The 27113-nt window shown below is 33.8% G+C and overlaps 1 protein-coding gene across 1 annotated transcript in view; it reads right to left on the bottom strand.

Annotated features, from left to right (window-relative positions):
• Positions 1-1284: 1284 nt before the first annotated feature.
• The window catches only part of LOC104892578 (glutamine-dependent NAD(+) synthetase-like), a 48172-nt gene continuing 22343 nt past the window's right edge, over positions 1285-27113 (bottom strand). The window contains exons 6-13 of the mRNA XM_010678544.4: positions 26944-27112; positions 25979-26114; positions 24720-24858; positions 16363-16539; positions 14397-14564; positions 14146-14241; positions 2587-2715; positions 1285-2081 (exon numbers count right to left, since the gene is read on the bottom strand). Coding sequence (XP_010676846.1) covers positions 1950-2081; positions 2587-2715; positions 14146-14241; positions 14397-14564; positions 16363-16539; positions 24720-24858; positions 25979-26114; positions 26944-27112 — 1146 coding nt within the window. The 3' untranslated portion in view covers positions 1285-1949. The remainder of the gene's footprint in view (positions 2082-2586; positions 2716-14145; positions 14242-14396; positions 14565-16362; positions 16540-24719; positions 24859-25978; positions 26115-26943; position 27113) is intronic.

A 27113-nucleotide genomic window follows, 5' to 3' on the forward strand; every position in this document is an offset into this window, starting at 1 on the left:
GTATCTTGGCTGCCCAATGGAGGTGGATGGAAGAACCACATCTCAATTCAACAGCATCACCTCCAAGATATCAAGCAAAATCCTTTCTTGGAAATTTTCTTCTCTCTCTCAAATTGGAAAACTTATTCTTATCAACACCATCTTAACTTCAGTAGCAGCAAATATAATCTCCATATATATCCTCCCAAGAAATATCTCAAAAAAGATTTCCTCATTGCTTCTTAAATTCTGGTGGTCCACTTCTATGGACAAAACACCTATTTATTGGAAAAAAAGGGAGGTTCTGGAAAAGCACAAGTTGGATGGAGGCCTGGGACTCAGAAATATAGAGAGTGTGAACAAAGCCCTATTATTCAATCAGGCTTGGAGAATTCATAAAAACAAACATTCACTCATTCATGAAATCTACACAGCAAAATATAAAAAGGATCCGGTCCAATTGGCTATGGAGGGCATCGAGGTAAAAAATTGTTCTTATGCTTTTGGAAGCCTACTTAAAGCCTGCAATTCTTTGAAAAAGGGGATCTACAAAAAACTTGGAAATGGTAACTCCATAAGGATTGATAGTGACAAATGGCATTCAAAGTTTAATCTTCGCCCAAAATTTCCAATCAACCATACTTCTAGAGGTAATATTAACTTAGTAGGAGAGTTAATCAACGCAAATAGAACCTGGAATGCAACTTCAATCTGGTCTATATTCCCGATGAATTCAGCGAGGGAAATTCTGGCCATGCATATCCCTAGAGAAGAAGTTGAAGATGAACTTGAGTGGAGCCACACCAAATCTGGTAACTTCTTGGTCAAGTCAGGGTATTGGCTTCTGCAGAGGAAAAATTCGAATCCAATGGAGTGTACGGGTTTTTGGAATCGTTTTTGGAAAACGGATATCTTCCCAAAATGGAAGCTTTTCCTCTGGAAAATTTTAAACAATGCAGTTCCAACAGCGGATAACTTATGCAAAAGGAAAATCAAGGACATCAATCCAATTTGCTGCTTGTGTAACTTGCAACGAGAGTCCCTAGCCCACCTTCTTCGTGACTGTCAATGGTCCCAAAGAATTTGGAGCTCTTCAATGGGAATTGTCACTTCTCAAGGGGATCACATTAATATACAACAATGGATTAAGAGCTTCCTTAATCTGTTCAAAAAGCGGAAAAAAGAAGAAGGAAAAGACTTGGAAATCGACTTCATTGCCACGCTGTGGGGCATTTGGTTACATAGAAATGAGGTTATATTTGAGAGAGGCAAACCAAATCCAGGAAGAATAATGGAGATTATAAAGGAAAATGCCATAAGAGCTAGGAGTCGGATGTCTGGTAGAGATTTAGACAATCAAAACATCCAGAAGGGTTTAAGCAAAGAGCTCAATTGGACTTGGGGGAGAAGTGTTTCGACCTCGGTCCAAACTTTGGTCGTTGATGGAGCATGGAAGCTGAGCGCCAAAACGGGACAATGGAAAGCAGCCATAGCATGGAAAAATACCAATAATGACCCAATAGAAGAATTTGCGGGAAAAATTTTCGCAGTCTCGGCAGAGCAAACGGAAGCATATGCAGTTTTAAGGGCATTACAAGACATGGAATGGAGATGCTCGGAGCTGATAATCAAAACGGACAATCAAGAAATTATCAGAGCTCTTATTAGCTCAGAAAAGACCAACAAGGACTTAGATCATATAATCAAGGATATAAGAATGATAGCTAATAGTTTTGCTTTTGTGTGTTGTAAAAAAGTAAAAAGGGAGGAAGTTTTTTAGCACATAAACTAGCTACATTAGCTAGGAAAAGCTAAGGTTCTTCCTCCAGTTTTTTCTTGCGTTTACCCATTGTCAAAAAAAAAAAAAAAAAAAACTTGGAATCCTTGTCAAAATAAAAAATAACTTGAAATCGAAACATAAAAGAATCCTCCTTTGACATTTGGTATGTTAGCAAACTCAGCATGCTGCACTAGAGTTCTTTAACTTCGTGATCATCATTCATCTCCTTTACAAGCTCAGTAATTTTGCGGAACTGAAAAGGCCATTTTGAGTTGTACAAAAACTGACGCATATCGAATCTGTTGTCCTCTGGTGAATAGCTCTTGAAAAAAAAAAAAAAGAATGTACATGAGAATTTAGAATTAACAACATTTTTGTTGTTGTTAAAGAAAACAATGAAAATTCTTAGGTGACTATATTAATTATGAAAATAGAACACATGTGTATGGAATAAATTTTCAATTACAGAGGTGGGTTCAAAGTTATTCCAAGTCATCGAGTTTTTATCGTGTTGAAACCCATTAAATGTCCACTTGTGAGTGTCCCATATTGGAGAGAGAAGAGAGAATAAAATCATTTTATAAAATTAGGAGTTACTCCTCCTATCACCAATTGGTTTTAGGATGGAACCTCCTAACTTGTAAGTGGGCTAAACTCTCCTTTTCTTTATTGGGTTACCCAGACTCTCAGGGCCGAAATTTTCACCACTTTTCTATAGAAATTTGACAAGGGGAGGGGGGCCGTGACCCCTGTCAAAACCCCTGGCTTCGCCCCTGCTGGCCAAGAGTCATTCGGGAAAAAATATGTGCAAAATCAATATTCAATACCTCTGCATGGTAGGATGGTGTAAGCACCGTCATTTTGTGTCGGTTAATGGAGTAGTACTTGAAGAAGTACTTCACCTTTTCTCCGATTTGTAACGGTGTCAAATTTGAACCCCACATATGACAAAGGTTCTGCAGCAAGTTACAATTAGAATACATAGCAAACGCTGGTAGTTTTAACTCAAATCATATCTCCGATTTCTAGTTGATTTTTCATGATTTGCTCTTTTTTTTTTGTCATGATTTACAAATCACATTTTTTGTTTAGCATTGAGATGAATCTAACAACATCAAACATATCAAATTTTTCCTCAAGTACAAGTCAGAAGTCACAATAGATAGTCAAAGCTATGCATGTGAATAGTGCTAAAGTTCAAACAAGTGATTTAATAAAAAACAGAGGAACGATACGCACAATAATATATCTAAGATCTTTATTCATCTGTGTTGTGCATGTGCATATTAAGTTTTGATGATGAAAAATAATATAATATGTTTTAGTATGAAAGTGTATAACAGATGGTTGAAAAAGGAATGAATGAAGACTTTGAAAAAATGAAGAATCAAGATTGAAGTCCAAGTTTATATTCCTAAGTTTAGTTACTTTATGCAGGGCCGTCCTAAACAAATTGGGGGCCCTGTGCAAATATTATTTTAAATTATAAGAGGGGCCCTAAAAAATATTTTAAAAAAAACTATCACTTCCTCTATTTTATTAAATCTTGCTTTATTGAGTTTGAGAACATGTTTTAAGGAGAAGAGAGAGATATACAAAAGAAAAAATAAAACTCATATTATTGGGAGAAAAAAAACATTATGCAAATAATTTACAATTTTAAAAAAATGAAAAATGATGTAAGTAAAAATGAACTAAGGAAGTAGAAAATATATGAAAGATGAAATATATAATCTGAGTATAATATTATGTAATTTTACTTTTCACAAAACCAATGTAATCACATATTGGGAATAAACCAATTATAAAGGAGAAACCTTTAATTTTGCATTAATATTGAAGAAGGAAGCTAGCTAACCAAAGTATCTTAAAATAGCCCTGTTGGGATTCGAACATGGGACATGTTAAAAACAGTGCACTGCAATAAGACGCTCTACCACTATGCTGCAACACAACTTTGTTCCTATTATACACCAATTTAGTTATATTAGCGAAGATAATCTGGAGGCCCTACTAATTTGGGGGCCCTGTGCGGCTGGGCTGGTTGCACAACCACTTAACCGGCCCTGACTTTATGCAAAGTGTAATGTACTTGAACTAGGTGATATATTATGTGTCAAATATAGAAATATAAAATTAGGATAATTATTATTTTCTTAAAGTTAAGGAAATAAATAATTATGTTAATATTATATATCTATATAGCAGGAAATTGAAATCCGAAAAGCAAGTTTATCAAAAATGATAAATTTTAATAAAAACGTTTTATAAAAGAATTTTTCATTAAAACGTGTTTTTCGTAAAAACCGAGTAAACCAGTAGTTTTCATTAAAACGTGTTTTTGGTAAAAATCGAGTGAAACAGTTTTATAAAAAAATAAGATTTTCGAAAATTGTTTTTGGAAAAAAGAATTTGAGATAATAAAAGAGTATGAGATAAAAGGAAAATCTTTATTCAAGATATAGATAAACATTGATTTAAGGAATCCTTTTAGAATTGAAGATAAAGATGAAAAAGGATAAAGTTTATTTTCTAAAAAGAAAAGGTTTATTCCTTAAATTAAGGAGTAAAAGCTAAATATATTTTGAAGGATTTTCGTCCACACCATGTACTATAAAAGGGTTTATATTTCATTCTCACAACTCACAATTTTAGAGAGAAAAAATCGGGAACATTAAGAGCTGAAAATAGTTTCCTAAGGCACAAAGTATAGCATTGTTCGAGTCAGTTTGAGTAACTATTCAACGATTGTAATTGTCCTCTAAATTGCTTGAATAAGAAGCAAGCGTTTGAGGATCTTTTCTTTCTGTAATTTCATTATTATAGAGAGTAGCAACACTTAGAGTTAAGTGTTTGGGAGCACTACTAGATAGGGTTAGTAGTGGGGGAATCTTATTGTATCAAGGGTTTGATATTTTAGGATTCAAAGTAAGAAAGAGTTTGGTTTGTGTGGACATAGATCTCAAATGTGAGATTGAACCACGTTATATCTTATGTTCAAGTGTTGATTTTATATTGTTTGAAGTTTTAGTTTTCGCAAAAAATCAAATCAGAGATTTACGAGTGTTTCGCACAGTGTCTGGCACAGTGCCATAACCAAGTTTTTGCAAAAATCGACTAGATCTAGTTACTCAATTCAAACCCCCCTTTTTGAGTGTCACCTTGTGTTCCAACAAGTGGTATTAGAACAGGCTATTCTCATAAGATTAATCTGTAGAGAATAGAAGTCATGAACATGCAAGATGACTCTCTAGAGAGACACTCAAAGTGACCAATTTTCAACGGAAAAGACTATGGATGTTAGAAGGCTAGGATGAGGATCTACATCCAAGGATTGGACTATGAATGCTGGAAAATCATAAGGAAAAGACTGATCCTTATCCAAATCAAAATGCTGAAGGAGAGATGGTCGACAAAGATGAAGATGACTACAACTAAGTTGACTATGCAAAAACCCAAAAAAACTTCAAAGCTATGAGTATTCTCCAATATAGAATTGGACCTAATGAATACTCAAGGATCTCGGCTTCCACTACAGCAAAAGAAATATGGGACACGTTGGAATTGGCCCACGAAGCTACGAATGAGTGTGGTGAGTTCGATCATAGGATTAAAGAATATCCCCTATGGGATGATGAAAAGCCCAAGGAAAAACAAGAGCAGTCTAAGAAAGAATTCAAGAAAGCTATGCATGGTTGCTGCAGTTTGGGGAGATTCGGACTCTGATGAAGAACAGAGCGTAGCATAGTGCCACGAGGCTAAACTATGTCTGAATGCTGTACAAACAACATTGAAAAAGGCACTGTGCCAAGACGACTCACATCTATGCTTGATGGCTAAAATTTCGAACTCTCTAGAAGAATTGGAAGATAGTGAAGTAAGCCTAACATCCTTAAAACCCTCAATTCATCTTCTTTCAAAAAATCAACTTGTCACCTTGCTTGGAAACGTGATTGATGATTGTTAAAACATGAATGATAATTTTGATATCATGAAAAAGGAAATAAAAAAACTTGACCAAGCAAAAGACTGGAGTAGAACTGGAATAAGGACTTATTGAAAGAAAATAAAATACTGATGAAAAAGATTGATGAGAAAGACATCGAGATAAACACACTAAAACACGAAAATTCTCTTGCTGATAACATCGTAAATGACACAGTGCCATCCACTGTATTAGAAGCTCAAAAATCGTGTCTTGAAAAACAAATTGAATTATTAAATCATGAGTTAGTTGAACTTAAGAATTCAAGACAGAAATAAAAAATTGTTCCACTAATGCTGCCAAGTGATGCTAAGATAAGTAAAGAACTTGATATAGTTAAAAGAGATTTAGAAATTTCAAGAAAAAGAAGTAGTGATTTAAATAACTCAGTCGAATTTTTAGAATCACAACTATCTATTGCTCGAAAAATGCATGAAAAGTGGACTAATGGACTAAATGCTCTAAATCACTTAACTAGCACCACAAACAATGTGAACAAAACTGGTTTAGGATATATGGGTCAGCAACACAGTGTAAGGCACAATGCCAGAACCTTCGAAAGAGATTTTCGAAAAAGAAAATACGTGGATCTACCTGAATATTTAATTTGCAATTTTTGTGGAAATGATGGTCACTTAATTGATGACTGTAACATTAAGACAAAACGGATTGCAAAGAATGTTAAATATGTTACTCAAATATGAGTTAGGAAAGATATACTAGATGCTCAACGAAAGAAAAAAGGACCCAAGCAAATTTGGGTTCCTAAAACTAACAAGTGATCTTTTTGCAGGAAAACGTGAGAGGAAGCCGCCTATGGTATCTTGACAACGGCTGCTCAAGACAAATGACTAGTGATAAATCTCAATTCCTCTCACTAGTAGCCTACCATGGAGGGTGTGTCACATTTGGCGATAACAAAAAGGGATTTGAAAAAGTCGGCAAATCCTTAACACACTCCATAGAGAATGTGATGTTGGTAACACTGGTTTGAAAAAATAATTTGTAAGCATACCACAATTGTGTGATCAAGGTAGTTATGTTGAATTTCATGCATGAATGTTTTACAAGATAACTCGTGGCTTTGGGATTAATTTCTGAAAATTTGTTGAGTATTATGCCTGTTGTCCTTCTTTAAATATGTCAATTAGAGTGTTGATGTGTGTTTTTTCTGAATCTTAGTGAGTAAAGGTCAACTTGATATAAAAAGGACTCATAATGGTCTAATAATGTTGTCATAATGTCATGATCCTAAGTTGTCGAACTAAAAAGCTATATGATCCTAATAAGTTGCCGAATTTTTGAGCTATGAAATGCAAATTCTTTCTCCTATAACAAGTTTGATCTTTAGCTCAATATTCAGATTTTCTATTTATGAGTTTGACATTTGTGTCTCATTATTTCTTTCTTTCATATGTCCCACCTAGGGATGGCAATGGGTCCTGGACCCAACCCAAACCCTTCTGGACCCGACCCATTTATAAGGGTCTGGGTCCTAGAGAGCATGGGTCGGGTCTGGGTCAATGTCCAAAAATGTCAGACCCATACCCGGCCCAGACCCAACCCATAGACCCATATAATAATATATTAAAAAAATTCTAAAAATACTAAAACCCTAATACGAGTCTCTATTCTCTAACAGTAACAATCTAAAAAAAAAAGAGGCTAACAACATCCATTTCTTTCTTTCTCTAACTCCATCTCCATGGCTCTAACAGTAACAATCCTTCGATCCTTCCTTGTTTCTACTCTCTAACTGGTTTGTTCTCCTACTTTTCTTCATTATCATCACGCATTTCTTTTTTTTTTTTTGGTTTCTGATTGCGCGTTAATTTGTAGTTGAATTTGATTGCGTTAACCATACAATCCGGCGACCTCCTGCTCTCCATTCGTCGACGACCAGCCACCTCAACAAGTCAACAGTCTCGCAACTCGCAAGTCGCAACTCGCAAGGTATGAATCTACAACAGCCCCTTTCTTTATTTTACTCAAGTCGCAAGGTAATTAGTTTGGTTTAGATAGAATAATTTGCTACGGTTATAGTGTTATTGTCAAATTTATTGTAATTGTGAAATTTTAGTGCGTTTGAATAATTACCTACTTACTACTGTTAATGAATTTAGTTTGAAATTAGCTACTGTTAGTTTGTTAATTATTTTTGTTAATTAGTTTGGTTTGAAATTAGCTACTGTTAATTAGTTTGGTTCAAAATTGTTGTTATAGTTTGATAGAAAATGTCACTTCTCCAAAGTGCAAAGTCATTGTCTAGTTGCATAGTGCCTACTGCCTACCTAGTACCTATTATTAATTTGTTATAGACTTATATTCATTGAACTGGTAATTAGTTGCCACTCTCTAATATCTAGAATTATAGTTTGATAAGTGTTTAAGTATTGCATACTAATATCAGAATTTTCTTGATTGCTTTAGTATGGATGAGGGGCAGTCTCAATTTGTACCTCCTCATGCACAAGTAGTGCTTGATTTGGATCCCGAGGAAGAATTGGATCGTTGTGAGGATGATCAAGCAGGCACTCAAACTTGTAACAACCAAACTTCTACTACCAAAAAGAACAGAAAACAAACATCGGAAGCATGGGAGTATTTCAATAGGATTGAAGTAGATGGTGTTGTAAAAGCACAATGTAAGTATTGCAATTCAATACTTTCCGCTGGTAGTTCAAGTGGAACTTCTCACTTACTTAAACATGCAAAGAGTGTGTGTTCTGGTAGGCATTTGAATCTTGCACCTGGCCAAACTTGTTTGAAATTTAAAAGTGAAGTTGACGGATCAAGTACTTTAGAATTTAAAAGTAAGGATAAGGAGCAACTATTTAGTCAAGAAGTATCAAGGAAGGAGTTGGTTAGCATGGTTGTTATGCATGAGTACCCTCTAGCGATTGTAGATCACATTGGCTTTAAGAGATATTCACATAGCCTCAATCCATCATTCAAAATGATATCAAGGAATACATTAAAGAGTGATATACTTAGAAAGTACAATGAAGATAAGAAATCATTGAAAGCATTATTGGCGCACAATGGGAGTAGAATATCAATCACCACAGATATGTGGACGGCTTCTAACCAGAAGAAAGGTTACATGGTTGTAACATCTCATTTCATTGATCAATAATGGGTCCTCCGGAATCGCACTTTGAGGTAAAATACTTATTTAACATTTTCTTAATTTGGGTGCTATTTGTTTATGTAAATTATAAACTTACAATGTTTATATTATTTTGTTATTCTAGGTTTTGTTTTGTTCCATGTCCACATACTAAAGGAATTATTGCCAAAGTTTTGATGGATTCTTTGTCTCAATATTCTTTGGAAAATAAGATTTCATCAATTGTGGTTGACAATTGTAGCACTAATGATGCAATGATGCGAATTTTGTTGGATAAGTTTGAAAAAAAAGACACTTATGTTAGATGGTGATTTTTTACATATGCGTTGTAGTGCTCACATTCTAAACTTAATTGTTCAAGATGGGCTAGATGTGATTAGTTGTGGGATTGTGAAAGTTCGAGAATGTGTTTCGTTTTGGATGTCAACACCTAAGAGAATTGAGAAATTTGAGGAGGCTAAAGAGATGCTTGAAAAATTTGATAACTATTGGAAGAATATCAATGGAATTTTGGCCGTTGCTACTATTTTAGATCCAAGGAATAAAATGGATTGTGTTGAGTATTACTTTGGTGAGATCTATGACGGTGAAGCCGATTTGGAAATAGCAAGAGTTAGAAAAATCCTTGATAAACTTGTGGTTGAATACCAAAAGAAAAGTGTTGGATTGAATAGTGAAGAACCACCAAAAGGGGCTAGTGGGGGAAATGTCACTCAACCTTCTAGTAAGTGTCAAGAGGATAGAAATGCTCAATCTAAAAAAACAAAGAAGAGAAAGGTTAGTGGGAGGTATGAAGTAGACCACTATATAGAGGATGAACCATTACCCGAAGATGATGAGTTTGATATCCTTTATTGGTGGAAAAAGGATATTAAGTATCCAACTTTGAGAATGATAGCTAAAGACATTCTTGCTATTCCGGTTTCAACCATGGCTTCGGAAAGTGCTTTAAGTATGGGTGGAAGGGTAGTTAGTCCTCATCGTTCGAGACTTGCTTGTACAACCGTGGAAGCATTAATATGTTTACAAAATTGGATGATGGAAGATACTAAAGGTACTATTCTTTGATGCATTTTTTTTTATATATGTCTATCTTATACACTTAGCTAAAATAACTCTTTATATGTTATTTTGTATAAGGTAAAATGGAAGGTACTCATGCTTGTTCTACCATTAATGATGACTCTGATGTTTAAGAAAAGGAACGGGAAGGGGAGGTGATTGATATCATTGACATGGTATGTTTATATATATTAACATTTAAAACATATTATTATATCTACTTATGTTGATAATTTATAATTTTTTTTTGTTATTTATGTATTTGTATGATCTTGATGACGATGACATTGATGATGAAATGGAAGAGAACTAGCGATATGGAAGTGAAAATTTATGTATTTGAGACTTGAATTCTTGGTGTTATATTGTTATTTTAGCTTGTCTTGAGACTTTGTGAGTTTGGAACATGTGTCTTTGTGATATTGTGAAGTCTTGTGACTTCATTTGAAAATTGAAACTTTGTAATGTGTATGATATAATTTGTATAGTAAATTGGTAATGCTTCACCAAATATATTCTTGAAAAAATGTAGTGATCATATTCATAGCAACATGCACTACTAAAATAAGTGTAATAGTGGATAAAAATAAAAAAATAAAAAAAATAAGTGTAATAGTTTTAAAATAAGAAACTAAGAAGGACCCATTTAGGACCCATGGACACATTAGACCCCGCGGGTCTGGGTCCGGGTCTAGAAATTCTGGACCCAGTGGGTCTGGATCTTAAAAAAATATAACGGGTCTGGGTCTGGATGGACCCGACCCAGACCTGGCCCATTGCCATCTCTAGTCCCACCTTATCTTCATTTCCTGATTATTATTCTTCTTTTCTTCACACATTGATCCAAAGTTCAACAAGTGTTTTTAATCTTGATTCACGGTATATGGAGCAAAGACATATTAATAATATAATGAAGAAGAAGACGCATCAGTTAAAGGGGAACATGAAAAGACTAATGCTTGAAAGAATGAAAGTACTATTTCACATTGTGCAGGGCACAGTGTCATGAGATGTATCTAGAAGAAAATGAGGTTCGAATTAACTTATTTCGCATTTGATCTCTTATTGATTGACTCTAGTAATATTGTATGGTCTGACTCTCTTTTCTAAAAAAAAAAAAAAAAGAAAGAAAAAGAAAAGAAGAAGAAAAGGAGAGTAAGACACTTGTGTTAGATAAATCTTAGAGTTAAATTCACAGATGAGAAAAAAAAATTATTATTAAAGTTTTGAAGGTCATCATTTTGAATTTAAGTATATTCGAAGATTATTATATTGGAATAGACTGTTCAGTGGCACAGTGCCACAGTGAAGAAAGTCTTATGATGTTTATATGCGGAAGTTGAAAATCTGAAAAAAAAGGGGTTTAAGCACTTGTTGAGCCAATGGCCATTTCAAATCTTTAAGCTTGCATTACCTATCTCCATCTTACATTCTTAGCTATCAGCCATGATCCTTCATGGTTATTTCTTGCTTCATAAATTCAAATTGTGAGTTGGATTATATTTTTGCTTAATAAAATCTCATTTTGATTTTCAGTATATTCGAAGATTATTATATTGGAAAGGGAATAGACTGTTCAGTGGCACAGTGCCACACACAGTGCCACAGTGAAGAAAGTCTTATGATGTTTATGTGCGGAAGTTGGAAATCTGGAAAAAAAAGGGGTTTAAGCACTTGTTGAGCCAATTGCCATTTCAAATCTTTAAGATTGCATTACCTATCTCCATCTTACATTCTTAGCTATCAACCATGATCCTTCATGATTATTTCTTGCTTCATAAATTCGAATTGTAAGTTGGATTATATTTTTGCTTAATGACTTTGGACTTTGAGTTGGATTATGGCATAATACCAGCATCCTTAGTATTTATTGCTTGAGCTACTTGAATTATTTTACTGACTATATCTCTCTTTGACTCGCTAAACATGTTGATGCTCTCCTTTTTGATAATGTCAAAAGGGGGAAGATGGGTATAATACTTAGACTATTAAATGAAATTATCTTGGTTACCATGTTACTTGTGAAAGTATGTGAACGATATTAGAAGTGAGCAGAAATCCCGGGTACCCAGATCCAGACCTGGTATGGACCCGCCGGGTCCGGACCCAGTTCAACTGGGTCTAGTTCTGGGTCCCAAAAGGGGGACCCGATTGCATCCGATTCCAATTTTGGGCAGAATTTTGTCGGACTCGGTACCTATTGGGTACCCGGTTAGACCGGTTCCTGATATGGGTACCCGATGGAAGCGGGTCTGGATCCGGGTACCCGATACTTAGAATTGGTTTTTTGTAATAGCTAAATAATGACGTGCTTGTAAATTGTAATAGGATAATAGTTGTTAAATAAAAAGTTAGTACTTAGTACCCTTTAGGCTCATTTAATTTTTTTTTAAAAATTTCATAGCTCAATTGGCGCATCTTATTATGTTGTTAAACTTATAACTGGGTACCCAGTTCTAGACCTGGTACCCAGCAATTCCTGGTCCAAAAATTTAGGACCCGGTTGGACCAATTCCAATTTTAATTTCAGATTTTTGATACCCACTAGGTCCGGGTATGAGTCCGGGTCTATGAAATTCTACCGGGTGCCCGATGATATTATGTTAGTCTCCCTAATGTGATTAATGTGCATGTTGAGGGGGAATGCATACTTTGAGGGGGAAAAGTGATTATTTAATAATATTATATTTCGGATTTGTCATTATCTAAAAGGGGAAATTTGTTGTGCATGTGCATATTAAGTTTTGATGATGAAAAATAATATAATATGTTCTAGTATGAAAGTGTGTAACAGATAGTTGAAAAAGATATGAATAAATGAAGACTTTGAAGAAATGAAGAATCAAGATTGAAGTCCAAGTTTATATTCCTAAGTTTAGTTACTTTATGCAGTGTAATTACCTGAACTAGGTGATATATTATGTGCCAAATATAGAAATATAAAATTTGGATAATTATTATTTTGTTAAAGTTAAGAAAATAAATAATTATGTTAATATTATATATCTATATAACTGGAAATTGAAATTCGAAAAGCAAGTTTATCAAAAATGATAAAGTTTTAATAAAAACGTTTTATAAAAGAATTTTTCATTAAAACGTGTTTTTGGTGAAAACCGAGTAAAACAGTAGTTTTCATTAAAACGTCTTTTTGGTAAAAATCGAGTAAAACAGTTTTATAAAAAGTAAGATTTTCGAAAATTATTTTTGGAAAAAAGAATTTGAGATAATAAAAGAGTATGAGATAAAAGGAAAATCTATTGGTGATTCAAGATTTAGATAAACATTGATTTTAGGAAAACTTATCTTTTTAGAATTGAAGATAAAGATGAAAAAAGATAAAGTTTATTTTCTAAAAAGAAAAGGTTTATCCCTTAAATTAAGGAGTAAAAGAAAATACATTTTGAAGGATTTTCATCCACACCATGTACTATAAAAGGGTTTATAATTCATTCTCATAACTCACGTTTTTAAAGAGAAAAAATCGGAGATATTAAGAGCTGAAAACAGTTTCCTAAGGCACAGAGTATATCACTGTTCAAGTCAGTTTGAGTAACTATTCAACGATTGTAATTGTCCTCTAAATTGCTTGAATAAGAAGCAAGCGTTTGAGGATCTTTTCTTTCTGGAATTTCATTATTATAGAGAGTAGCAACACTTAGAGTTAAGTGTTGCGGAGCACTACTAGGGTTCGTATTGGGGGCATCTTATTGTATCAAAGGTTTGATATTTTAGGATTCAAAATAATAAAGAGTTTGGTTTGTGTTGACGTAGATCTCAGAGGTGAGATTGAACCACATTATATCCTGTGTTCAAGTGTTGATTTTATATTGTTTGAAGTTTTAGTTTTCGCAAAAGCTCAAATCAGAGATTTACGAGTGTTTCACACAGTGTCTGGCACAGTGCCATAACAAAGTTTTTGTGAAAATCGACTAGATCTAGTTACTCAATTCAAAACCCCTTTTTGAGTGTCACCTTGTGTTCCAACTGGACAATCCATTAGTGCTTTAGTCTTAAATGACAAAGCAGTTGATCTTTTGTGCTATGCAAATTAAAACCATTAAATGTTTTACTTTCTAATTCTTATAATGTTCTCAGCATAATTAAATGACAATTGACAAACGACTGTTGGCAACATTGAATGTTCTTTACCCGTCAACAAAAGGAGTATGCCTTTTTTAGGACTAAGAAGCAATACTACTTACATACCTTAAACATGGATACTGGACCACAACGAGAAATCTTACGCAGTCTTCCATAAACTGAGAGCTCCTCATATGTCATCCCAATATCAACGTCATCTCGCTGAGAGCAAAGTGTAATAACATGGATATATTAACCTTCTAACCGATAGGTAAGTAAAAAGTTAAGTGGTTTGATCATAATTTCTGGATAAAAACTGTTTAACACTAGAGCAGTTGTAAGATCAAAGTGCAAGTAGAAATGTGGTAAAGAGTCACCTGGGTATAATTAGAGCGTATTGGCTCCAGTTCAGCAGTAGGCGGTGCTAGTTCAACCTCGGCCAAGGAAGAGTAGCCAAGATGGACGGCAGCCCACCGCAAAAATGCTCGAAGATCAATCTTACTAATACTTCCAATGGGATTAATGTCTGCTGAGCTACAATCATGCTGAAAAGAAAAATAAGTAATACAAGCAACGTATAAGAGGGTGACGTATAGCGAGTAGTCAAAGATTAGTGAATTAGTCATATCTCATACTACCGGCCTGTTCTCCCCAGCTTATTTTCAGTTCAATTCAGTTCAGTTCAGTTCAGTTCAATTCAGTTCAATTCAGTTCAGATCAGTTCAGTTCAGTTCAGACCAGTTCAGTTCAGCTCTTGACAATACTTTTACTCTCACATATCACTATTCATTTCAGTTCAGTTCAGTTCAGATCAGTTCAGTTCAATTCAGTTCAGTTCAGTTCAATTCAGTTCAGTTCAATTCAGTTCAGTTCAGTTCAATTCAGTTCAGTTCAGCTGTTTTATGCCGAAGAGAACATGCCCTACCTCTGTATTTTTTTAGTTGCACCATTTGCTTTTTCACATTTGCCGAGACGATTCTTTGAACGTTAATATATCTTATTGGGTGTAAGTAAAAATTATAAAAATTTGATATTGGAATCCTCTCATTGAGATGAATCTAATAAGACCCCACGTGACTATGTTTTTTCTTATATAATAATGCGAGATAGCTTAACAAAGTTAGTTGATGAAAAGTGCCACAAAACCAAATAATGCAACTAAAAAAGTACGGAGGTAGTATGTAGCGCGTACCTAGTCCTAAACCCCATATTTTAGATTCTTTTGTGCAAAATATTCACAATATTATTTGATTTCGATTTGTCCCTTAACTAATTATCCTATTTGGCTTTTTCGGTCAAACTTTTAAATATATATATATTACTTTATATAAAAATTATTAAAAGAGATAGTCTAATTTTAATAATAAAGTAACCATAATCACTATTGGACTAATTCTCTTTTTAATATTGGGCTTACTATGGTCTAATTTTAATTTAAAAGTACGCGGTCTCTTACAAGACAAACACTACTTTATATTTGGCACTTAAAATATAACCAATTTTATAAAATATGATGACTTAGCACTCGGTAGATTTGTTTCGTGTATGCTTTCGACAATATCAATGATATTTATGATCCCCTTCAAACAAAAAAAAGATATTAGTGATCAAGTAGTGTATTGGAGAAATGCAAATCAAACACGATAATTATTAATAGAATTCTTTTTTGAGGCCAAACATAAATACTTCTTCCATTCTACTATAATAGAATGAAATGTAAGGGGGAGGTACGGGAATTTAGGAGAGGAGAGAGATAGAGAAAAATAAAAAGAGGAAGCCTTGTGATGAAAAATGAGATATGAAAAAGTAAATATCAAATAAAGTAATGTCTCATGTATTTTAGATACCGCCTAAATTATAAATGTTTTGTTTATTTTGGAATGTAGGAAGTATAATTTTAATTGGTTGGTGGTTACCACATGGTCAGCCCATAACATATTAAAAAGGCTCCGTAGAGTAATAGCCTGTTGGTTAACCTTCAAATACATGGGAAATTAGAATTCCTAAGAAGTAGGTATATGTGTGTTGTTTGGTTGGCAAAAACATGGGAAGTAGAACTTCCTACGAAGTTCTATTTCCTACAAAATGGAGGAAATAACTTACCTAGGCCCTCCTAGGCCCTAGGTAAGTGGATATTCTCATGGGAAATAGAATTTCCCATGTTCAACCAAACAAAAGAATGTACTTCCTAGGAAATGAAATTTCATGAGCAATGCAAATTCAAGGGAAGCTAAACTTCCCAACTTCAACCACAACCCCTTGGTATAACACAATCAAGAGTGCAGCTACAAATTCAATAGCTGAAAATATCCATTAACCAACATTCTAAAATCTATTCAATACCTTTGTTAAATTACCACGCAATGCTTCATCGACATTAGTGCTACTAAGAACGAGATAAAATCCTGATTTTTTGTGAACCCAAGGCATAAGCGATGCCAACATGAAAGCTAGCACCATTCTTATACGAGCTTGAATGTTCTGCAGCCCCAAGTTCTCTGCATTTGAGCCACCATCAACCTGAATAAACAATCAACACAAGTATATAATCTCACACTTACTACCTCCGTACCAAATTAGTTGTTACATTTGCCTTTTCACAGTTTACGAGATGCAACTTTAAACACCAATATTTTAAGTTACATATATGAAAAATTATAAAAATTATATATTTGGAAAATACGAATTGGGACGAATCAAACAAGATCCAACATGATTATGTTTTTTCTTATATATATATGGAGTAAAAGATAGTCAAAGTTATGACGTGAATAGTGCCTACGGTCAAAATGTAGCAACTAATTTGGGACGGATGGAGTACTTGACTAGTATTATACGTGGTGCAATTTAATGCAATACTAAGCACATGCAGTAAGTGGCGAAGCCAGTAAGGGGACATGGGGACAAATGTCTCCCCACTTTTAAAAAATAATTTCTTAAAAAAAAAGGAAAAAACATGCTTAGCAGCACGCGTGAAGTTTTTGCAAAACAATTTGAAAAAAACACGCTAAAGATAGAAACTAAGAGATAGACTGAGGAAGAGAGATTGAGAGAAACCCTAAAATCGACGACGGAGGGACGACGACGTTGACCGCATATTCGCATTTGTCGGAGCCGGCGACGATGAGCCGTGAGGAAGAGGAACGAAGTCACGAAGAGGAAGCGACGCTGTGAGCCTGCGACGAAGTCAGGAGATGAAGAGGAAGCGACGTTGCGACACCACAACGAAGTCAGGAGACGAAGCAACGCCGCCACCCCCACCGTCCATGTCCATTCGCCGTCGCCGACCTCCCGAGACACCCACTTCAGTCAGTCAGTAAGTTTTCTTAACCCTAAGTTCTAGTTTATGTTTTTTTAAAGGTAATATTTACAATTTACATTGTTTGGTTGTGAATTACTGAGTTATGATACTTGTGAAATGTTAATTTGTGATTGTGGATTTATGGTTGTTGATTGATTTGTTGTTGGTTTGGAATTGGTCATGAACTCATGATTTAGGAAATTGTTAGTTTGCAATTTGAAATTTCTAATTAGGAAATTATAAATATGAGTTTATTTATAATTGAAATATTCAATAGTTTGGTTTGAAGAGGAATACATTGAAACAATCATTGATCACTTTCAAAATATAAAGACCCGAAGGATGAATTTGTAATTTTTATTTTTAGTTTATTTTTTTTTCATTTTTCTTAGATTGTAAGACTATAAGCATTTTGGAATTTCGAATGTAAAACATTAAGTATTAAATAATTTGTGTCGTATTATTTTTTTTCTAAATTTTTCGAATGCTTGGCGGTCGAATTTTATCCCCCCACTTTGAGAATCATGGCTAACACATGCTTGTTTCTCTTTTTATGTGATCTTGTCCATCATTGACTGAAAAAGATGTGACTCGTATGATACCCTTTTTAAAGAAATTACTGACAAGTTTTGAGTTTTTTCACAGCTAATATCCAGAATTATAGAAAGAATTGGCTGAGAAACTAAGGGGACGTTTGGTTGGAAGTGGGGAAAGGGAATGGAATCAAGTAAGGGTTAGGAAAGGAAAGGAACCCAAAACCCCCAATTTACCCATGTGTTTGGTTAGACAAGAGAAAGAGTAACAAAAGTTGACCCATTACCTCCCCCCTATCTCTTTCTCTCTCTTACGCTGGCACCGGTGTTGCTGCGCGACCAGCGGCAAATAGGCTAGGGTTTTCGGCGGGTGGGGGTGTTCTCGAGGGATGTGCTAGTGTTTTCGGCGGGTCGGGGGTGTTTTCGAGGGTTGGGCTAGGGTTTTCGGTGGGTGGGGGAGGTTTTCGAGGGCTGGGCTAGGATTTTCGACGGGTGGGGGAGGTTTTCGAGGTCTGTGATGGGGTTTCGGCGGGTGGGGGAGATTTTTGGTAGGTGGGGTGGTGTTTCGGCGGCTGGGGTGTTTTCGAGGGGTGAGGTGGGGTTTTCGGAGGTCGGGGTAGTGTTTCCAAGGGCTGGGGTGGGGTTTTGGCGGCTTGGGGGATGTTTTCGGCGGTTAGGGTGGTGTTTCGGTGGGTGGGGTTTTCTGCGGGTTGCAGGGAGTCGAGGACTCAGGTGGAGGGTGGTGGCTGCGGCTCAGATGGTCATGGTGGTGTCAGTAGGGTCAGCCTGGTGGTGGTGGTGTCATTAGGGTCAGCCTGGTGGTGGTGGTGGTGGATTGGTCAGTTGTGTTATGGTGTAGAGGGATTTGGGGGTATCCAAAATCTTGGGGGGCTGGGTAATGGATCTAAGGGTAAGGGGGGTAATTTTAAACTGAAAAAATGGGTAACGGGAAAAGAAAAAATCATCAACCAAACATGAAGTAAGGGAAACATAAGTTTGGAAACCCTTTCTGTTTCTTCACACCCCTCAGGCCTCAACCAAACACCCCCTAAAACTTGAGTTGTAAAAATTCAAAGCAAAATATCAAGATTACAACGAAGGCTCGTTATATTCAGCGTCGTATTTTTAGTTTTGTCTGTTTGGCAAGCTGAAACTCATAAGTTAGCTGAAACTGAGGAAAAGTCGTTAATTTACTTAACATTTTGACAAGATTATCTGCTTAAGTTGATCAATTATTTTGGCAAAATTAGTTGTTATTAAAATCTTAGAAAGGTTTTCAAAAATTTCAATCACTTGATTATGAAAAGTTAAGAATATTAACTTATTGATTTTAGTCATTTTAACCACCTAAAATAAATTTTAGGTGCTTCAAAAACACCAATAATTATTTTAGCACGTAAAATATTTAGCACCTTATAATTTAAGGTACCTAATTAAAATGCTTCCCCAATTATAACTTCAGAAAAGTTAAGATAAGTTTAGTTTCAACAAACCCCTCAAGAAAAAGTTCAGTTCAACAAAAATAAGCTAAGATTTGACCCACTCACAAAATAAGGTCTAATAAGTTTAGATAAGTTTAACTAAAGTCTAATATAAAGACTAGTAAAATATAATAAGTCATATTAAGTTTAAATAAGCAAAAATAAGTTGAGAAGAACCGCATCAAAGATTGAAGAGTGCAACCTCTAACTAGCATTACAAAAACTCTTCCCAAAGGATCAGCTGGCGAATTATCAACAATGCCACAATACATCCCAAAAATTGAAATCAAACAAAAATTAGCACAAGTGAAACGACTTCACATTGACAAGAGTAACATAATATTTAAAAAATAAATATGTGAATTAGTAAATATAAATGTATTATTGATTCTAGTAACAACAATTTTTTTTTAGTAAGAAATTAGTAGCTTTTATCTAGGTCTATTAACTATAAATATAAATAAAGTTGAGATTCTCAACCATAAGTTTTAAAAAAAATCAAGTCCGATCCTCATATATAATTAAGAGGAGTGAAAAACAAATGATAGGAGTTAAGTTGACAATGTTTTAATTGCAAAAAAATGGAAAAAAGTAAATGTGATTGATGGAGGATGGTAGATACTTTATTATAATTATACTTCATTTAGATTAGAGCTGATAAAAGTAGACATAACACGATAGCACGACATGTACGAGATAGGAAAAAATTGGGTAAGTATTGAGGATTTCCAATTTGTTTAGTTAAACAGGTCGATACAACACGACACATCTTACTAAATGAGTTAGATTAGTGTTGAGGTTCCAACACAAAGATGACACGCTTGAACCCGTTTAATACATTGCCATTTGCCACACAAGTATATGACATAATAAAATAGAAAATTGGCTTAAGATACCAAAAAGTACCTTAACACAACAACAAGACACGAAAAGAATGGGTTAGTGTCCAGTTATCTCAACACGTTAAATTAAACGAGTCAACACGAGATGACACATTTACTAGATGGGTTGAGTTAGTATCAAGAATTTTCCAACCCGCTTACATATGTAACGAACACAACACAAACTTTTGCCAACTCTAGTTTAGATGTGGTTCCTATTAGAAATAGTTAATCTTGAAAAATCTTGAGGTTAGTGAAAATATCATACAATTAAATATCTAAAATTATTTTAAATATTTTGTTAAAGTCAAAGTTTAGCTATTAACTAAAAAAGTGTAGATTACAAGTCTACGACCATAAAAATATCTAGCTAAATATTTGATGTGGTATAATTAGGGGTGTTCGCGGTTTGGGTTGGTGCGGTTTGGGATGTAACCCAACCCAAACCGCAAATACACGGTTTGAAAATTTTCCAACCCAAACCGCACCGCAATTTTTCCCAACCCAACCCAAACCGCGCAAAACGGTTTGGTGCGGTTTGGGTTGCGGTTTAACCATTTTTTCCTCCGCGACATTACTTTTGTAATCTAAGATTTTAAAAAAATTGTTACTAAGAGTCCAAATAGATATGAAGTTGAATTCATAATTAAACATATATAATGATTTATCAAAAGTGTTAAAGTTTTTTACCTCAAACTTCTTTTTTCAATTTTATACTTGTATGTCACCTTCATAAGTGTATTTAATTTTATTTTTTTTTAAAATATGTAACTTTGCGGTTTGCGGTGCGGTTTTGGTTTACAAAAATTAAAACCCAACCCAAACCGCAAACCGCGGTTTGCTTGAAATCATAACCCAAACCGCAATTTTGAAACCGCAAACCAACCCAAACCGCGAAAAAACGGTTTGGGTTGCGGTTTGGTGCGGTCCAGACCGCACTTTGAACAGCCCTAGGTATAATGATCTAGATTAAAGTAGCATTCCAGGCTTATGTCGGTTGGATCGATCACCGAAATGTACTTGAGGGAGATGTAAGCAAAACTTTACAAAGTAAATATAAGTCAATAACCAAGTTTGTTTAGTGGAGGTGGAAAAATTACCTTGTGATTTTGAGATCATACGTTCGAACTTCACTACTTAGGCTATGTTCAGTTCACCTTATTTTTGCTTATTTCAGATCTAATCAGATCAGATCAGATCAGAAAAAATAAGTTCAGATCAGATCAAATCAGAAAAAATAAGTTCAGATCAGATCAGATCAGATCAGATCAGATCAGACCAGATCAGATCAGATCAGATCAGTTCAGTTCAGATCATATCATGCTTATATTTAAAAACTTATTATTATTAAATATCTTTCACTACATATTAATAAAAATTATAATAATTGAATATTAATAAAGTACTCATTGAGACGAATCAAACAAGACCGCACATGATTATATTTTTCTTATATATTGAGAAAAATCTAAAGATTATCTCTTATTGTGAATAGTGTCAAGATTCTAAGTGACAAAGATAAAAAAATATACAAAGGGGTATTATTATTTACTAGTACATTTGTTCAAAAGAATTATTATTATTATTATTTTTGTTGTACTTATTAATTATTAATATTGGTAATTATTATTAATCTTATTGTTACCATTATAAATGTCATTGTTATTATTATATTAAGTTATTTTGTTGTTATTAAATAATAGAAAATTAAAAGCCACGTGTTAAGAACATAAGATTGACGCAAAAATAAGAAATATATAAAATATGATATCTCAAATTCATGATAACGAAACTACTATGTTCGGATTACATTTCAAAATAAGCTAAGTGTGAATACAAATTATAAATTTAGATTCGGTATACCTCTTCCTACCGAATTTCAAATCTCTCTAGCTATTTGAAGTTGCACGATATTTATTTATTTTTTGCTCAAGTCATAGTTGTTTGTATATCTTGTTCTATTTTATATGGAAAAAAAAGAGTTCAGTTTGCCGACTTCTCAAGTGTGAAACTTTTTTTTAAGGGAAAGTGTGAAACATTGTATAAGTGCTCTTATAAAATAATGACTTGAGTTATATAATTATTTTTAGTAATAATAATTTATGATTATAATTATTATTGTTGTTCTTATAATAATGATAATAATAATAATTATTATTAATAATAAAAGTTGTATAAAAGTTGTAATAGAAATAAAATGATAATAATAGTAAACTATAAAGAATATCTTATAATGTATTGCATAATAATGATTTACAAAGTAATAATATAATAGTAATAATATATATTTATAAAAGATAAGATCTTGTTGAAAAAATAAGTTCAGATCAGATCAGATCAGATCAGATCAGAAAAAATAAGTTCAGATCAGATCAGATCAGAAAAAATAAGTTCAGATCAGATCAGATCAGATAAGTTCAGATCAGAAAATTTCAGGTGAACTGAACATAGCCTTATACTAACGTTTGGAAGTAGGGATTTTCTTATCTCTCACCCTACTCTCAAGTGTTAACATGTATAGCTGGACTGACTAACTTGCAAAAAGTGTTGATTCAATAGGGTCTTTTTTTATCAAAAGATGACCAGTGAAGGCCCAACCAATTTTCCCATTTTCACGACAATTACAACAAAACATAACACTACTACTCCTAATTAAAAGCCCACCATCCTTAAAAAAATTTAAAAACCCGCTACTCTTCAACAACAAAAAAAAAAAAATTAAAAGCCCGACTATTTCTAACAGTTCCAACTCAAAAGTGAAAATGGATGGTGTATTTTGAAATCCCAAGATGACAAAATGAGAAATGTAGTACAACAATGCACTGAAGCAAATATCCATACACTGAAGATTTACTTGAGTTACGTTATAAGTAACTAGCCTTATATGTATGCAATATATGAGAAAGCATATAAAAAATTAAATTAATTATGTAGAATAATTATCTTTGTATTTTGTTTTTTTTTTTTTTCAAAAAGCTGCTTTTCAGTTTCAATGTTTCGGCTTAACGTTTTGGTTCAAATGAAGCAGTTAGTTATCTTTTTTTTTCTTTTACAACTTTTTGGTGTCCTATATGTGTTGTCATATATAATCACTAGGGGAAAAAACATAAAGGGCTGCGCAGGAAGGGCTGCGCTTTTCGTAAAAGCGCAGCCCTACTAGTAAAGGGCTGCGCTTTTTTAAAAAAGCGCAGCCCTTCCTGAAAAATTTTGAAATTTCGGAATCGCGCGCTTTGAAATATTGAGCGGGGATTCGTCAAATATATTATCCCTCATTCTCTCTCCTCTCTCACGTCCCTCATTATTCCTTTCCTCCTTATCTCTCACCCTCTCTTCTCTCTCATCCTCTCTTCTCTCTCAAAAACTCCCATAAACATTTGTCTCAAAAACCCATTTTAAGTTTTTCCGATTTGCACTAAACATGACGACGGAGTCCGATTGCCTATTGTGATACCTTTTCGGAAGCGGAACGAGCCAACGAGTCAAACTCACCGCTATGCTGTGACGTTTAGGCTTTTTAAGCCATCCGAGTTCGTTTAAGCCTCCAAATACCCATTTTAAGTTTTTCCGAAATTTTTTTTTCCATTAAATTATGTATTTGGGTTTTGTTTTATGTATTTAAACATTATTAGGTTGTAGTTCTTGTATTTTTTCAGATCTATAATGTTCTTGTATACTTCTCTTTGTTTATATATTTTGATTAATGTTCTTGTATACTTCTCTTTGTTTTGATTAATGTTCTTGCTTGTATACTTCTCTTTGTTTTGATTAATGTTCTTATATACTTCTCTTTGTTTTGAATGTTATTCTTGTATACTTCTCTTTGTTTATTTTGATTAATGTTATTCTTGTATACTTCTCTTTGTTTATTTTGATTAATGTTATTCTTGTATACTTCTCTTTGTTTATTTTGATTAATGTTCTTGTTATACTTCTCTTTGTATATTAGTTTTTGTTCCTTTTTTTCATTTTCGTTTCATTCTTTTTATTGTTTTGGGTTTAGTATTTTCGTTTCGTTTCTCTTCTCTTCTGTTTAATTTCAGAAAATGTGAGATTATGAGTAAAAAAAATGACAAAAAAATTTTTTTTTTTTTAAAAAAGCGCAGCCCTTCTAGCCCAGAAGGGCTGCGCTTTTTCCTAACTAGCGCAGCCCTTCTAGCTTAAGGCCTGCGCTTTTCTAGCGCAGCCCTACTTAAAAAGTGAAGGGCTGCTACTGAAAGGGCTGCTGTAAAAAAGCGCAGCCCTACATGCCTTTTTTAGCGCAACGCTTCTTCATTTTTCCACTAGTGAATAAAGATTGTTAGTGAATATTGAACAACGTTATCACATAACAAACACAAATAATAAAAGGTTAATACTATATGTCTATATCTTAACACCAAAAAATGATATAAAAAAAATGAAAACCAAAACACAAACTCAACAAGATTCCAGGTGATTATATATATTTAGTGATAAACTTTTTTTTTTTTTGTTTTTCCGTTTCAAAAGAGAGATAAGCGGTCACCTTAAAACGAGGGTATTTTCCGGTTAATGCGTGAAACCAAATAAATATGGCTGAAATAACACCATCGATCCGGACATCAATATGCCAGGAACCAATCTCATCTGCAAGCACTTTGGCTCGTGATCTTGAGGCTTCAGAACTGCAAAAAAGAAAAGGGACTTCTAACAATTTATAACCTATAAAGTATTACATTACCTAGGCATCAACAACCCATTAAGAATCCTCAGGCCGGAGGTATTAGGCCCGAGAAATAACTAGATATTAGGCCCGAGAAATAACGATTCATCGAACCATTTTGTTAAAAGAAACAACTAGAAATTAGGCCCTAGATATAATGTCACAAATTATTTGATAGATAACAATTTTAACTTTAGGGCTTTAGAGTTAATGGCAAATTGAAATTATAAAAATCGGTTACTGGAATTCAGCGTTCAATTTTTTCTTCTCATATTACCATTTATTATTTTCTTTTGTTTTAAGAAGAGAATTATACATGCCAAGGATGTTTTGGCTCAATGGTTAAGATTGAGGTGCTGTGAACAATAGGTCACACGTTTGAATCTCCCTACCTTTCTTTGTACTGCCTCCGTGGCTCATATGAATTTAAAAAAAAAAGAGAACTATATATAGTAGTCGTGATATATAATATGTCTCTCTCTTCTTAATGCTTTCCTCCTGCCCCTAAACCATCTGTAAAATATAGTCTTCTGTTAGAAAGAGAAGCTATATGTTTTTGCTTGAGTGGAAAATTTAAATAATCTTTTAGATTATTATTAATAGACTAATTTTGCTAAGACTTAGATATAATCATGATAATTTGAATTCATAAAAAATATTTTCTTTATATATGATATATACATAGTTAAGTTCAGCTAAAAAGTAGATTTAATACTCTTCTATTCCAGAATAGTCTGAACACTTTTTTTTATATTTGTCTGAAATTAATTTGAATACTTCCATTACTTTAATATATCAACCTTTATAATATTTATAAACATGTTAATTAAGATATCAATAGGCAAGAATATGTTTGGAGCCTGTTGAAGAAAGAAAAAGTCAGTACTTCATCCCATAGAAATTTGCTGACTTAAATTTTAATTTCTCACTTTATCTTACCTACTTTGTGATCTCTACATTCTGTTTGACTTATTATTATTGACATTTATGATCAGTCACACTTATAATGGTACTAATATGATGCACAACATATATATAATGCGAGAAGATATCTCTTGGAGTGATTATGTAGCAGCTTGTACTTATTTTCAGTTCCCATGTATACAGTGTGAAAAATGCGTTTTGCGAACTCCTTGCTATCACTTGGGATTTGGCCATCAGGATACTGGGCTATCCTTATTGCGTCTTCTTTTACTTGTTCATCCCCATTGTGAATTTCTGCATACAAACAACACTAGTGACCAGCGTTACTTTTTTTTTAGGAGACGGGAAACAAGCATTTTGAGTAAAATAAGTTCTAAATGAAAGCAACTTAGTTTTCAGTTAGTTTTCTTATTCTTTCATTTAACAACTAGCTAAAATAAAAAAGTGTGAAGGTTGCAAACGAAAAGTCAAGAAAATTCTTCATAATGTTGAAGATAATCTCTCTCTTCCCATTAATTTTTGATATGGGTTTGTTAAAATTTTGAATATTCTATAATTCTGTTGGAGTATTTGTGAAAATATGAGGTTTTTTTCCATGTGGGTGTCTGTATTTTCCCAGAAAAAAAAATGTTGAATTTCTAGAGAATTTATATGATCATGTTTTATAAAATTTCAGGAGTTTACATGATAGATGTGGATACAAGACAACATAAAGTAGTTGTTACAGCAACGTTGATGCAAACACTCAAGAAAGCTTGAAAAATCTGGTAAACGTGCGAGAGAGAAGATGTATTGGGCTCAGCCCGTCTGACAGTAAACAATACATCAGATGGTCTGACACAATACTTTCACATATATTTTTCAAGATATTAATGACTAATAAAAATGTGTATTAGACACTATTGAAAAGACAAACAAAATAAACAAAAATAAACAAAGAGGGTATTTTCTTCGTCGAGTTTTAAATTTATAATGAGCCACATTTAACTATTTGATGTATTTTCATACACAACGATCTATAATGTGAAAGCAATAGAATAGGATTTTTTCAATAGTTTTTGTTAGGTACTTAATAGATCTGTTCAACAAACTAGGGTTTATATATCTTCGACATGAAACTGACCTTTGACAACGAGCTGACACATGCAACCAACAATTGCAGCAACGGCCGAGCTATCAGCACCACCAGAAAGGGGAAGTAGGAAACCAGAAGCTCCGCTTCTTCTTAAGTAGTCCCATAGCCAGCAAGCAGGTCCAAAAGCTATCTCTTCCTCGGCTTCATGATACCTAATC

Source organism: Beta vulgaris, chromosome 5, assembly GCF_026745355.1.
Source record: "Beta vulgaris subsp. vulgaris cultivar EL10 chromosome 5, EL10.2, whole genome shotgun sequence".
Classification (NCBI taxonomy): Eukaryota; Viridiplantae; Streptophyta; class Magnoliopsida; order Caryophyllales; family Amaranthaceae; genus Beta; species Beta vulgaris.